General features: G+C 37.7%; 3 protein-coding genes across 3 annotated transcripts; 2 read left to right on the top strand and 1 right to left on the bottom strand.

The window, feature by feature from the left end:
• Positions 1 to 2,316: 2,316 nt before the first annotated feature.
• Positions 2,317 to 4,190, top strand: LOC122316730 (HMG1/2-like protein). The gene is made up of 8 exons (XM_043133474.1): positions 2,317 to 2,481; positions 2,566 to 2,620; positions 2,801 to 2,923; positions 3,290 to 3,347; positions 3,444 to 3,488; positions 3,571 to 3,651; positions 3,739 to 3,837; positions 3,938 to 4,190. Exons 2-8 carry the CDS (start codon positions 2,574 to 2,576, stop codon positions 3,953 to 3,955), a joined length of 471 nt encoding a protein of 156 aa, XP_042989408.1. The 5' UTR covers positions 2,317 to 2,481; positions 2,566 to 2,573; the 3' UTR covers positions 3,956 to 4,190.
• A 1,549-nt stretch (positions 4,191 to 5,739) lies between these two features.
• LOC122316728 lies at positions 5,740 to 8,976 on the bottom strand. Its single transcript, XM_043133471.1, has 2 exons — positions 8,241 to 8,976; positions 5,740 to 8,112 (listed from the first exon to the last, which is right to left on the bottom strand). Exons 1-2 carry the CDS (start codon positions 8,251 to 8,253, stop codon positions 5,936 to 5,938), a joined length of 2,190 nt encoding a protein of 729 aa, XP_042989405.1. The 5' UTR covers positions 8,254 to 8,976; the 3' UTR covers positions 5,740 to 5,935.
• Positions 8,977 to 11,285: 2,309 nt separating this feature from the next.
• LOC122316343 (probable disease resistance protein At1g58602) lies at positions 11,286 to 14,060 on the top strand. The gene has a single exon (XM_043132872.1). The coding sequence runs from the start codon at positions 11,286 to 11,288 to the stop codon at positions 14,058 to 14,060; it is 2,775 nt and encodes a 924-aa protein (XP_042988806.1).
• The last annotated feature ends 313 nt before the right edge of the window (positions 14,061 to 14,373 follow it).

The following is a 14,373-nucleotide window of genomic DNA, read 5'->3' as shown; positions in this document are numbered from 1 at the left end:
CCATGCCCCCTGATGAAAAGGAATATTATTAATTTAATATTTTATTAATATTTTTTTATCTAATTTATTTTTATCGTATTTTGCAATTCTACCAATCAAACGGTAATTAATAATCATATACATAAAATTAGCCCCATTTCAACCACTTTACATCCTCAACAGTCTTGTTTTGTTCATAACGTAAAACTCGCAGTATGATTTTATAGCCCTTGCAAGGCATTGTTTCTCGAGGTCTCCGTCTCTGAACAAAAGTCTGCAAACACTCTCTCAACCTGCAACGGAAACTTGGAAGTCGGAAGTATTTTGAGTTGTTCTGATGGAACAGAAATCACATCTACACGCGCGCGTATATATTATTGTCCACCAAATACTGCAGAGGAAGTTAATGTTAGGTCTCGATAGTGAATTGAGATGAAATAAAAGTTTACAGTTGAATAAAATATTGTTATAATATTATTTTTAAATATTATTATTTTAAGATTTAAAAATTTTGAATTATTCATTATATTTTATATAGAAATTTGTAAAATTTATAATAATGAAAGAAGATAAGTTAAGAGTCCCAAACCAAGCCTAACGAACTTAGTGAAATGAAAGGAAAGAGAAAAATGCAAAGAAGGAAAGAGAGCAAAAATGCAAACAAAAAAAGGAAAGAGAAAAAAACAAAGAAGGAAGAAAGCGGGAAGCAACTGAGATCTTCTTCTTCTTCAGGTGAGTAGCAAACCAGAGCAATGAATCAAGATTTCCCTTACGTTGAAGCATTTCTCCACCCAAAAAAAAAAAAAAAAATTTATCTCCTACATTTCATCATTAACATATTTCTCACTAACCTATTTCCTAGATTTTTGCCAAACCCATTTCTTAGATTTTTCCCAAACTCATTTTCAATGCATTTCTGTTATTTCTTGTTGATCCTTCCAGATAGACCATTGTTTATTAATGTTGGCTGGCCGTTAGTGCTCCCAAATTCAAAATGATTGCTGTAATGTAGAGCAAGTGTATGTATTTTGAAAAAACTCACTTTAGTCAACCATATAATTCTATCAAAAAATTTGCAAAAAATACTCACTAGAATCAAAATTCATTTCCCCACCTGCTTGAAGCCTTAAAATGAAATTCTTCAAGGACTCTTGGCTGGAGATAAAAAATCAAAGAGTTTAGGTTTCTTGAAATCGAGAAAGTCATGGAATGAGAGAAAGCAAGTGTTTTGGCAAAAGCTTCGAGGAAAGCTCAACGTTTTGTTGATGAATTTTTGTTTCTTAACAACTTGTAACTGGGTCTTGGGTGAGAAGGAATGGTTCTTGGTCTTGTTCCAATAGCTAGTGTAAGTGCTTTTGAGCCATGCGAGGAGGAAGGAAACTCAGAGGAGGAAGAGAAGGGAAAAAATGAAAGGAGGGAGAAAGAAAACCAAAAGGATGACGAACGTACCATATTGTTTAAAATTAAGAGTAATGTTACATACAGTCGTGGAATTGCAAACGCCGCGCAATCACTTTGAAAAAGAGTAGGGTCTACGATTAAAAAGTTAGTTTTTTTTTTATGTGAATCTCATATTAATTCATTTTTTTCAAAGCGACTGTATGCCGCTTGCACAACCACAACTGCAAATATCATTCCTCTAAAATTAATGAAATGAATCGTTTCATTTTTCCACGTGGGTGCCGGTTGCGAGGCGCTTCCTCTAGCCTATTGCAACAAGAATTTTTCTTATTTTTATAACCGAAAATTGGATAAATTCAGGGGTTTTGCTAGACGCAGTCGGTAAATACAGTCGGCATGCAGTCGGCTGTACAGAATAAATAAAAATATATATTTTTTTTTCATGGTTGTACAGAATGAATAAAAAAAAGTTATAAAAATATTTTTTTTTTCATATAAATTCCATATTAATTTATTTTTTTCAAAGTGACTGCATGCCGACTATATTTACCGACTGCACAAATCATTTTTCTAAATTCAGAGCTAAGTGATTCATCTCAAGAAAAATTGAGAAAACAAAATCTTGGGCCCGGGTCACTGAAACTTTTGGTCCTGTACATCAGAATTGGGCTTTTCAGGAGCAAAGAAAATTTAATGGAGTTGGGCTTAGACTTGGGCTTGGTCTGACTGCAATCCGAGTCCGCCAGAGGGTTGCTGACCGTCGGAGGAAGAAGAAACACAAAGGAAAACACAACAAGAGTCAAGGACAGAAGAGAGAGATAAAAGGACACGCTTAAGATCTACGCAGAGCCAATACCGTGAAAGCACAAGGATGGATGACTTGGCATAAATTTTCAAATCCCGCCTAAACCCCCAAATTTCATTTCGTTCGCAATTGAATTTCAATTTAACCTCCCGAGCTTAATATCTCCGGTTTTCGGCTTCTCAAAGCCCCTCACTTCCAATCAATCCCACTTATCCCTTGTTCTCTCTCTCTCTCGCTACGCGTTGAAACCCTTGCCCCAAACCTAACCCTAACCCTACTAACTAGGTCACCAACTCGTAAGTCCTGTTGGTTTAGATCAATTTTCGACGATTTTTCACGTATTTTGATTTATTTTCGCTGATCCGATCGTATATATGCAGGAATCATCATGAAGGGAGCAAAACCGAGGTCTGAGCCGAAGAAAGCTGATGCTAAGTAAGTTTTGTTGTTTTCGCTAGCTTTTACTAAGAATCCGTTGCTTCTTTGAGCGTTTCGAGTCACGTCGATCATGGTGGCTCAAATCTCAGATCTAGAAACTGACGAAAACGTTATATGTCGGTGAAATTATATGTGAGTTTGTTCATATATTTCGCATGGTTTTGTATATGATGGTAGGCTCTCCGTGAATAAGAAACGCGGTGCTTCCACGAAAGCGGTAGGTGCATCGACTAAGAAGGGAAAGGCAGCGAAGGACCCTAACAAGCCTAAGAGGCCTGCCAGTGCCTTCTTCGTTTTCATGTAATCATCTTCCTGAACCTCAGATCTCTTTTTTCAACTTACTATGCTTTTTTCGATGGAAAATACAATGTTCTCCAATGAAGGAAAAAAGGGAAAAAGTGCGCGCAAGGTATTTATCGGGACGCATTATAAGATATATATATATATATATATTTATTTAGAGGGCGCGTTAGAGGAGAGAGGAGAGGGGAGTTGGGTTGGGGGAACAAGGAAAGCCTTGTTACCTGCAACGTGTTGAAAAGTAAATGTGAATTCAATTGTTGTGAAATATCTTGCAGGTAACAAAGTGAGGGCTATGACCTAATATGATTCTGATTAATTTTTATTCCTCTCACATTCTTTATTTCCCTAATATGATCGCTGCAGGGAAGAATTCAGGAAGCAGTTCAATAAAGATCACCCTGACAACAAATCAGTCTCTGCTGTAAGTCTTGTTGGTCTTCTCTGGGTTGGGTTGGTTTGGAAATTGAAACGGTGCCCCAATAAATCTAAAATCTGTTGTTAATTTTGAAACAACCAGGTTGGTAAAGCTGCTGGAGCAAAATGGAAGTCTCTGTCTGAGGCCGTAAGATATCCCAGCATGAAAGTCCTTTATTAAAATAATGCATGGATAAATGCATTAAACTAAAGTGGTGTTTATATTTTAGGAGAAAGCACCATATGTAGCAAAGGCCGACAAAAGGAAGGCCGACTATGAGAAGAACATGAAAGCCTATAATAAGAAACAGGCAAGTCTTTTAATGTATATTCTTGTTTGCCATACTGTTTGTGTACCCTATAAATGATTGTCATGCTTGTCTTTCTTGTTGAATCAGGCTGAAGGTGCCAATGCAGCAGAGGAAGAGGTAGAGTCCGAGAAGTCAATGTCTGAGGTGAATGATGATGAGGAAGGAGAAGAAGAGGGCAGTGATGAGGTTTGTTTTAATTTATTTGGTCTTGGTAGTTTATTCTGTACAATCAGATTTGAATCATCGTTTTAATTGTTTCTTTTCTTTTCTATTCTGTTCTTTTTAGGAAGAGGACGACGAGTAGATGGAATGTGAAGTATAGGATAATCATTCAAGCTGTCAAAATGTTTGGTCATCTCATGCTAATGGTTCAACGATCTTATGTCTGGACTTTTGTTCTCTTTTCTGAGGATATATATCCATCCTTCCCTGTCAATTTGTTTTGCCCTTTCAGAAAAAAGTGGGTAGTGATAGCTTGGAAGATGTCCTCTATTGTACTTTTATTTGAATTCTAATGATTAGCAAAGGTGTTTGATCTATTGTAGGTTGTCACCTCCCTATCTCTGTGCTTTAGCTCTTGGCGAGAATGCGTCGTCTAATTTATGTTTTGTTATATATTAAGTTTTTCTTTGTTATACCGATCAAAAAAATATATTTAGTTTTTCTTTGTTATCCCCTCTGTCCTGTTGTATGTTTCCTTTTCCTTTTTTAATTTTTGAAGTTTTGACACAATTCTTTTTCTTTATTTTTGAGTGGAAGTGAAGTCGGTTTGATCTTAAGTGCGTAGTTTCAAAACTATTTGATTTGGTAGTTTCTGGGATTGTATTTTTGAAGATTCAAAAAAATCATATGATGGGGAAATTTTGTCTTCGTGTCTATTCGTATCTAGATGCCGTTTGTATTAGTTCTTTTTGTTTTCCCCTTTTCTGTCATGTGGTTGCCTGTTGGAGTTGATCTCTATGTAGTTTTACTTGTTAGGTTTGAGGATTCATATTCACCTCTCCTGCCCTGTTTTTTAATTTCCTGACTGGGGGTTTGGAATTGCTTCACATTTTATGGTACATTTCTGTGCCTCCTATTCTGTGTGTGTGTGGACAAGATTTGGGTTTTTCTATTTCTAGTGATTTTTCATCCTTTAGAAAGAATTGTTGTTCCTTTTGATATCTGGGAGTGATATGCTAATGAGAGCTCTAGGATTGTTGACTGGGATATCTTTAACTGCTGGTGAACATTGTAGCATTAACATTGTCGTTGACTTCATCAGATCATGGTACACGTGGTCAATGAAATTAAACAATTTTTTAGTTCTCATTGAAATTCACGATCATCCTTCGAGACCGTATTAAAAAAAAAGCATTACTAAATTAAAGTGATGTTAAGATTATTTTATTTGCCAATACTTTTAAAATCTTTGAAAGAAACCAAATCTTTCATTTTTGGCATGTCATCAATTCGAATTGAAATCAAATGCATCTTAGGATTCATTTGACAAATACAACTGATACATATGGGCTGCTAATTAATTCGTACGGTTTAGATTGTTAAACTGGAAAATATAAGTCTTTCCACTCACAGGGGTTTCAGACATAATCCCTTTGTGGGAGACGACTTTGTTCAGGTGGAACGTCCCGTGTTGGTGTATTTTTCCATAACGAACAGTCGAAAATTATATATATATTGTTTAGTACACCCCAATTTATCACCAGCTTGCTTGCCCTCAATCAAATTAAGTGCAACTTTGTCCTTCCCAGCTCTCAGGATTCCTTATGGTGGTTAATCTTCTAGATGCATTGTTAATCTAATTATTCTTTCTATTTTTCTTCTTAATTTTTTAACTATGCCTTTGTTTAAGGTTACCCTCCCTTTCTGTCAAAACAGAAAATATAAGACAAAATTTTCAGAAAACATCTTCAAGTTTTAATATGTTAAAAAAACAAAAACTAAAAATAAAATAAAACAAAAAATTGAGGAAGCTTGAAAAGTATGAACTTAACAAAAAAATTAAAGAGAGAAAATATAAACATTAAAAAAAAAACAACACTGGGAGGGAGGGACGAATAAAACATGAAACCTCCATTGAAAGCATTGTTATAAAAAAGGTTGTGTTTCTATCATTATTCATTTTATTAACACGACATTTTACGAGAGGATAGAAGTGATATATCCCATCTATAATCCGCTGGTGCTTAACGAGTTTTCAGAGTTTTATTCTTGAAAAAGTTGAGCCACGTTCACATCAAGAATAATAATAATAATAATAATAATAAAAGTGCAGCATATATACTCAGTACACAGCCAACTTGGCTCTGGCATGGCCTCGGTTTATTTGAAATTGTTGTGTAATGCCTAGATGCGCCATAAGAAGCCAGACATGAGTGAGGAGCTCCCCACCTTTCATCAGCTGTTGAGCATGATAGTATCCTCTGCATTGACTGGCTGCGTAGCCTAGCATCTCTATCCACACGTCACAAACAAACTCCCACTTTTTCTCTCTATCCATTTTCAGCAATTCATGTGCAAGCCTGCAACCATTGAATAGCACAGATTTGCTCCTGTCCCCTTTTACCTTAGTTGGAAGAACTTCAGTACTCACTGCAAGCAACATCTCGTAGAGTTTCGTCTTATGACTCTCGTCTTTAAATGACAAACCTTTTTCCTTGTAAAATTGCTTGGCCTCCTCACAAGTGTCTCGAAACCTGATCATCCCAATCCCAATGGGCAGCATGAAAGGACACATGACTAAAAGATATAACATGTAGTCAGATAGGTTCTTGCTCCAACATTTGACAGCTGAGTCATTAACCTCATCTGAGTGATAGCAGAGATCTGTAGCAACATGCCAGACAAGAATGCTTTGATCGAATTCTAACTCAGTTGTCCATTTGAACAAGAGGAAACAGTTATTTTGTTCAAAAACAAGATTGCCTCTTGCACTACATAAAGATGCGATGACGTCCTCTGATTTGTCTTTGCTGTCCTTCTCTGTGGTGTCCTTTGATTTCCTCAGAAAGTGCTCGAAGATCCAAGATTTCAGTTCAGGAGAGATGCTGCAACGATATCTATGCAGGCGCTTCTCCAATGTTGGTATATGTTTCACAATCTTTATGAAAAGATCGCGTTTACCTTCCAGACAAGGTACAAGATTATCTTGAAGGGCGAAGCTTAGCAAATTGTACTGAGCCAAGGAATTTGACCACTTCATTTTATTAGAGGGTAGAGAATAAGATAACATTCGAGAAACCATAGGTGGAATAAATTTGGAAACTGGAGAAACCATACATTGAAAACCAGAGACTAGTGATCCAAAACAACATATTTTTGGATGCTTACTCCACCATAGCTTTGCCCTGTCGGAGTAGAGTAGCAAAATGACAGCATAGAATTCCAGAATAATAGCTCCAAGCAGCAGTATGTAACTAATGACCAGATCAGTCAAGAGGTGATCGCCCTTATCAACAAACAGGAACACCACCAACACTATAATGGTTAAAGAGGGACTGATGATGCGGAGAATGCATCCCCATGTAGTGTATATTATAGGTGCTTTGGTATAGAAAACATCATATGCGAATCCAAGTTCAATTTCAACTAACTTGAAACTATATTCTGAAGAGAGATCCTTGAAGTAAGACTGGCTATGGTCACGGTCCTGGAAGCTAAGAATAAGATCTACAAAGAGCCGCTTGAAAGTCTGGAAGAAGTTGTATGCGGCGAGCAATAATGTCCGACTATTAGCAGCACCATCGTTGTTGCCATTGCGGGTAGGAGACTGGTCAGCCTCCTCAATCACTTCAATGGCCAAGACACTAAACCCTTCACACTTTTTCAAAGTGAATTCCTCCATGAATTTAGCATAACTGGGGCCAGGATCAGGAGGCTCAAGCAAGGAATCAAGAAACTGCTCCCGATTTGCAGACCTCAAGGCTAATGACCTTTCTCCATACTTTATCACCCCTGTAAAAAGCATGGGAATTGTCAAGAATGAGAGCCAAGTTCCACTCCAAGCCGTGACAGTGACATACAATGCTACAATTGTTTGGACAACTAGCCCAAGAAAGTGCCTTATCCACAACTCATTGTCTGCTAAAGCATAAGCAGTAATCGTGTCTGGGCCGCCGAGATGCAACAAGAGAAAAGGTGCCCAGAATGCCATGAGCTCCGCATCTGTAGTTTCAGTTTTGTTTGCAGCACAGGTACAGGAATTTCCTTGCTTATTGGAGAGGACACCTAGTGCAACAGTTGCTACCCAGTCTGCCATTAGGTATGCAGACCAAATGGAAAATCTGAGCCAAGTTCCCGGATTATACTTTCTGCGGTTGCCCATGACAATTAATAACATCTGCAAGGTAAGGCTGATCAGGACCATTATTCGTAGCTCCCAATCGTTCCATAGTTTCCGCACCGGTTCTGGGAACACCTGGACAATCCTCCTCTTCTCCACAAAAAGCCAGCCACTCAAAACTGAAAGCAGGAAGAATACACACACACAAACACACACGACGCTTTGTCAAGAAGACCATATATATGGTAAATAAAACTAGTAATGACAAGAGATAAGTTCCACGAGCTTGATGTTTCTGGTGACTTACTTGTAAATAGCATCCTCAGTTCAGCTTCTGAGATCCCTAAACTGCATTTCTTGTTAACAGATTTCGGACATGGTGTAAGAAATAGACCCAAAAGTGTAAACTTCAAATATGAATTGCTTTATGGCTCCGCAGGGGAAAAAATATTGTTTTATGGGTTGACAGGAAAGGAAAATAGAAAAAAAGAATTGGTAGTTGCTGCTCACCGCTTGACAGAAACCTAACTCGCCTCATTCACATTCATTCAAGATATCGTACATGCTCCTGATGGATGTAAACAGAATAACACTATTCTGATAATTTCGCAAAGTCAAGTCAACTTGTCTTTGTTTTTCTTTCAAACAAGTTACATAATTGTATAATAATAAATCCCAAAACGTGTTATTCTCACGTCTGCTTGAATTTTGGTCTGATTACTGGAAGTAGTTGAAATTATTATGTGACAGCTATAATAAACCCATCTGCGCATCCGCTAGGAAATAAAGAAAGACCACGGAGAAACCCAGCGGCAAAGAAGCATCAATCTCAAACTGTCTCAGAGGGAAGGAATGCATACGGATAAATAAAAAAACGTAAATTTCTAAACATGCTCCATTAACAGAAGGTCTTTCTTGGTCTAACCCAAAATGAAGAGCCACTGGGGGAACTCTTCCATGTTGTCGATGAACTGACATCCTGGTTGCCAAGGTAAAACAGCAGCCAAAGAGTCCACAGGGAACAAAAGAAATGTAAAGACTACGATTACTTTTCCTTTATGGAGACTACAAAATTTTTTTAAACTTTGATTTTAACGTGTGAACATCGAGACTTTCAAAACCTTTCATTTTAAAAACCAATTTAATTGTTATTTTAATTAATAAAACTACATTCATACCCTCAACTAAACATATGGAAATTAAGCGATGGTAATTATAGGATGGTGGTAAATGAGATCGTATATTATCCTGGTAGGAGAAATAGTTTATAATGATTCCGAGGTATCACAATTTACCATTAATTGGTCTTTTCAAATTATTAGTCCAAATAAATGTATCTGACTTTCTTTGAATCGTTTGCAAGGTTCTCGTTAGACGGTTAGATAGAAGAAAGTTTGGTAAAAGAATATGGTCGGATGAAAATATAATAGATATGATTATTGGATAGAAGAATGAAAAAGTAGTGGTTCTACCTAACACAACACTTAGAGGGGGGTGAATAGGTGTAAAACAATTTTGTTGGTCTATTCAAAAATATTGTTAAGCAAACAATTTGTCAAAGGAATAAATCAAACAAATAATCGATTACAGCAATTTGTTTACGAAATAGAAACTCATTTGAAGAACGACTTCAAACTCTAAACCCACTCCAGGTGTAAGACACTACCTCAAATCTATTATAGAAATTTCAGTTATTACAATTAATTTAAAGACATTCACAAAACCTTTGTAGTTGTTAAATTTGGCTTGCAACACCCCGAGTGACCCACTAGATCTCTACATGCATGTAATGCTGAAATTCCGACCCTTCTATAGTTTCCCACAAAAACCTCTCAATCTGTGCATCAACAGCAGCTCCAAAACTCTTCCCAGCCAATAAACTCATCCACTTCAATGGACTCAACAAAATGTTTGATCTTGAGTGTGGTGTGGTGGAAGTATGTTTTTCTAAGAGAGAGTCAACAATGTGGGGAAATTGTTTCTCTCAAAAGTTCTTGGAAGCCAATTGGGTTTTTACTCTATTTCTCTACACAAAGAACAGAACAAAGTTTCCCTTTGATAAGTCCCAAGAAACACGGCACTCAAACCCTAGAAAAATTAAATTGTCTGAACATTGGCTCGAGCGAGGTGTCGAGCACGAGTCGAGCGCACATTGTGCTTCAGAAGTCGCTCGAGCGCTGTGTCGAGCTCACTCCAAGAGAACTCTCTTTTTGGGTTACCACTCGAGCTCTATGTCGAGCGAACTCTCTGGATGAATTCTGCTCGAGCTCCAAGTTGAGCGCACATCGAGCGAAGTCTCTGTTTTGAGTTCTGTACAAGCCATGTTAGCACCACTTCAACCCTTTTCATGTTACTCCACTTTAACATTTGTTACAACACAATTTTATAAAGGTTTTCACAAGAATATGTCAACCAACTCATTTTTGCCTCAACAAAAAGAGTTCGGCAAAAAAAAAAAAGATTGAATAGGAAATATAGAAATTTGATTTGTAATTAAAATATTTATATAGAATTTTATGTGTTTAATTAGACGTTAATGGTTATTAACATTAAATGATCATTAAAAATATGATTTTTTAACCAATAATTTAAGTAGAATATAATTATTAACTAACATATAATCAGTAGAATGGTAAAATATAATAAAATTAAATAAATTTAAATTTTAAAAAATTCAATTAATATTTTTTTATTATATAATAGATAAATAGATAATTTAATGTGAGAATATAATGTGAATGAAATAACTAAAATTAAATTCATCTCATGTTAACTAAAACTTGAGCTTAACTTTAACTAGTCCAATCTTAATTCTATAAGAGAAGGGTGCATTTCTTTCTAGAAATACATTTCCAAGAATATTTTGTCATTTCTGAACTGAGGTGTGAACACAGAAAGCGAGAAATTTTTCAAATGTGAATTGCTTGACTATCTTGGAGATTTGACTGGAAAGAAATTCTTGCTTGCTCCTACATTTTCTACCTTTATGACAGACGAGAGAGATCCTACCACACATTAACAAATATTCGTAATCGAGTCAAATTTGGACGGATTATATAATTACAGATCTGAAAACATGATGAGTTTATGCCTGCATTTGCATTGGGTAGAATATATTCGCTGGAAAACATGACACCACAATTAAAACACACCCACCACATAACTACTGATAATAAAGAAAAGACTACAGAGATGACATTATTTTGCCTGGCTTTCTTTTACAGCAAGGTCAAGGCCTACTGTACTCATCCACAACCCGTACTCAAACAATGAATCACCTCCTGGAACCACCATTTCTGGTTTGGCTGTGGTAAAGCAAAAGAATACGAAGAGGAAAGGCTGAAGACAATCAATGGATGTTGTGGCAGCTGTCTCTGTAGTCATAAGGAAACTTACTGACCTGCTCATTCAAGAATCAAACATCTTCAAAGAGGTGATAGACGAGGTGGAGCAGGTCAGAGTAAGTCTAAGACGGATGATGAACTTCTTCATAGATGCAGAAGATAAGAAAGAACGCGATGACGGCGTTACGAAGTGGGTGGAAGAATTTCTTGCTCTTGTTTACAATGCAGAGGATGCCATTGAAACATTTGTCCTGCAGAGAATGCATAGCAGGAGAATGAACTTCCCTAGGAAGTACATTTGCATCCACAAGAAGTTGAGGCATGGTGCAGACCTTCACAATGAGGTACAGAATATTAACAAGAAGATTCAGGAGATCAAGATAAAGATCCAGAAGATCAAGGAGGAAAAGCCTGGCTATTTCAATATGCATGGCTCAAGTTATCAAGATGAAGGGCAAACGCAAAATCAGCAAAACAGTCAAAGCCATTCTATGGATGAAAAATCAGAACTCTTTGGCTTCGAAGAGGCCAAAAGTAAGCTAGTGACCAGGCTAACTGACACTTCATTCCGAGGTCTTCCCTTCATCTCAATCGTAGGTGTGGTTGGCTCTGGCAAGACTGCCCTTGCACAGATAATATATAACAGCAGTGAGATTATAGGTCATTTTGATTGCCGTGCATGGGTTTCTGCCTCTGAGAACCTAAGAGATGCCTTGCTGAGCATTTTGGAGGCGATGGGCATTTTAATAGTTGATAAGAAAGCTACTGATGAAGAATTGGTAGCCAAAATCCGTGAGAATTTGCAGAATAAAAAGTTTCTGTTGGTGTTGGATGATGTGCAGTCACTCGAAGTTTTGAAAGGCCTGCGTGTTGCCTTTTCTGAAGAAACTGTTGGTAGCAAGGTGCTGTTGACTACTAGCAACGTAAACATAGCTAGGATGGCAAATCCAACTCGAAGACCTTATCAACTCATGCCACTAAACGATGAGGACACATGGAATTTGTTTTTGAAACAGGTACGCTTACCGGATGACGCTCAGTTCTCTGATTCGGAAATATTGAGCAAGCTTAGGACAAAAATCATAACAACATGCAAGGGCTTACCTTTGACAATCATACTACTCGGAGGTTTTCTGTCTACAAAAACTGCCAGCTATAAGGAATGGCTGAAAGTTCTTGACCATCCAAGTTTGAATGCTGATATTCATAAGGATTTTTCTTATTCTCGTCAGCCTTTCCATAATTTTTTTCTAGGTAATGAAAATGAAGTTGAGGTCGCAAAAATCTTGGCCTTGAAATATAATTATCTGCCCTTCCACTTGAGGCCTTGCCTACTTTATCTTGGGCTTTTCCCAAAAGGATACAAAATCCCTGTGAGGAGGTTATTGCGTTTATGGCTTGCAGAAGGCTTTGTAAACCACTCACCAAACGAGACTCCTGAGGATATGGTGGAAGGGTATCTGGACGAACTTCTAAACCAGAAAATGATTGAAATAACAAGGAGGAAAGATGGGAGTCCCAAGATATGCGTTATTCGTGAAGAGCTACACGATATCATTTTGCCAAAAGCAAAATATGTTAGCCTTTTCTACATCCATAGAATAATGTCAGAGGAGGAAAAAAATGATTCTCCTATGCCCAGTGTTCGTCGAGTTGCTGGGCATGGAGACATCATAGACTATCCATGTAAAGAACCGCCATACATTCAGCATCTACGCTCTTACTTGTCCTTCAACGTTCAAAAGAAAGATATACCTGCAAAAGAAATAAGGAACTTTCTCAGCAATGTCATTGATCATCGAGGCTTTGGACTACTCAGGGTGCTTGATCTAGAGCGTGTTTACAAACCTCAATTGCCTGAGAATCTGGAGAAACTGTTTCAATTAAGGTACTTGGGATTAAGGTGGACCTTCTTGGATACCCTTCCCCACTCTGTTGGTGAGCTGCCCTACCTTGAGACTTTGGATGTGAAGCACACCTATATCAGTTCTCTACCGAATTCTATTTGGAAGATGAAACACCTGCGACATCTATGCCTGAATGAAATACGCCTTGATATGTCTGTGCAAAAACATCGCTGTTCTCTTACTCAGCTCCAGACAGTCTGGGGATTATTTGTGGACAAGAAGAGTCCGGTGAAGAATGTTTTGAATAGGTTGACAAGTCTCAGGAAACTAGGTCTGACATATCATCTTGACTCCATTGAAGAATTAAATGAGTGGATTGCAAGATTATCAAGTCTTCAATCTTTGAGGTTAAGATCCAAGGATGAAAATGGTCGGCCTTCACAGCTTGGAATAAAGCCTCTGTCAAGCCTTGAGAATCTCACTCACTTGTATTTGCTCGGAAACTTACCAGAGCTACATGATGGACATGAATTCCCCTCCGGACTTAGAGTTCTTACTCTGTCAGTTTCAAAGCTGACAAAAGATCCCATGCCAATCCTAGCGCAGTTGCCAAGCCTTTCTGTCCTGAGGCTGTTGGCTGATTCCTACACCCAGAAGAAAATGTTGTGCCCTCGTGAAGGCTTCGGTAAACTTCAAATTCTACACCTCTGGATGCTAAAGGAATTGGAAGAATGGACAGTGGAGGAAGAAGCAATGCAAAATCTCCGAGAATTAGAAATCCGACGTTGTCATAAGCTAAACAAGCTTCCGGATAGGTTGCTAAATCTGAGCACCATTGAGAAAATAATTTTAACGAACATGCCAGCGAAATTTGCAGGCAATGATCAAGCCGACAAGCAAAAGAAACTAATCATCACCAAAACTCTGCAGTTCTGACAGGGATGCCCTTCGTTATGGGGGCAATGTGAAACAGGTTTCAATCACTCTCACATTTACCAATGATTGCCAAGTTTTTACTCATCTCTCTTAATCTCCTGTTGTGTTTACTTAACATGATCAGTTTGGCACGTAGTTGGGCACTCATATATTTGCTAGGAGGTATATGGCCAGTCTAATTAAAAAGCTTAGAAAACAACCCGAGTCCAGGAGCAGCCACCTGAACACCAGTTCGTTAATTGTTGTTGTTGTTGTTCTTTCCACTGTCGCTGTTAAGACAGAGGGCTGTATCATGTGCTTGTATCAGACTCAT

The sequence above is a fragment of the Carya illinoinensis genome, chromosome 7 (genome assembly GCF_018687715.1).
Source record: "Carya illinoinensis cultivar Pawnee chromosome 7, C.illinoinensisPawnee_v1, whole genome shotgun sequence".
Lineage (NCBI taxonomy): Eukaryota > Viridiplantae > Streptophyta > Magnoliopsida > Fagales > Juglandaceae > Carya > Carya illinoinensis.
This window is presented reverse-complemented; position numbering and strand designations above follow the sequence as displayed.

Bases quoted from the DNA above. Each gene is read 5' to 3' on its own strand.
- LOC122316730 (XM_043133474.1), top strand. From the start codon at position 2,574: ATGAAGGGAGCAAAACCGAGGTCTGAGCCGAAGAAAGCTGATGCTAA. The intron at 2,621-2,800 runs GTAAGTTTTGTT...ATATGATGGTAG, and splicing joins CCGAAGAAAGCTGATGCTAA to GCTCTCCGTGAATAAGAAAC. The intron at 3,348-3,443 runs GTAAGTCTTGTT...TGAAACAACCAG, and splicing joins ACAACAAATCAGTCTCTGCT to GTTGGTAAAGCTGCTGGAGC.
- LOC122316343 (XM_043132872.1), top strand. From the start codon at position 11,286: ATGGATGTTGTGGCAGCTGTCTCTGTAGTCATAAGGAAACTTACTGAC.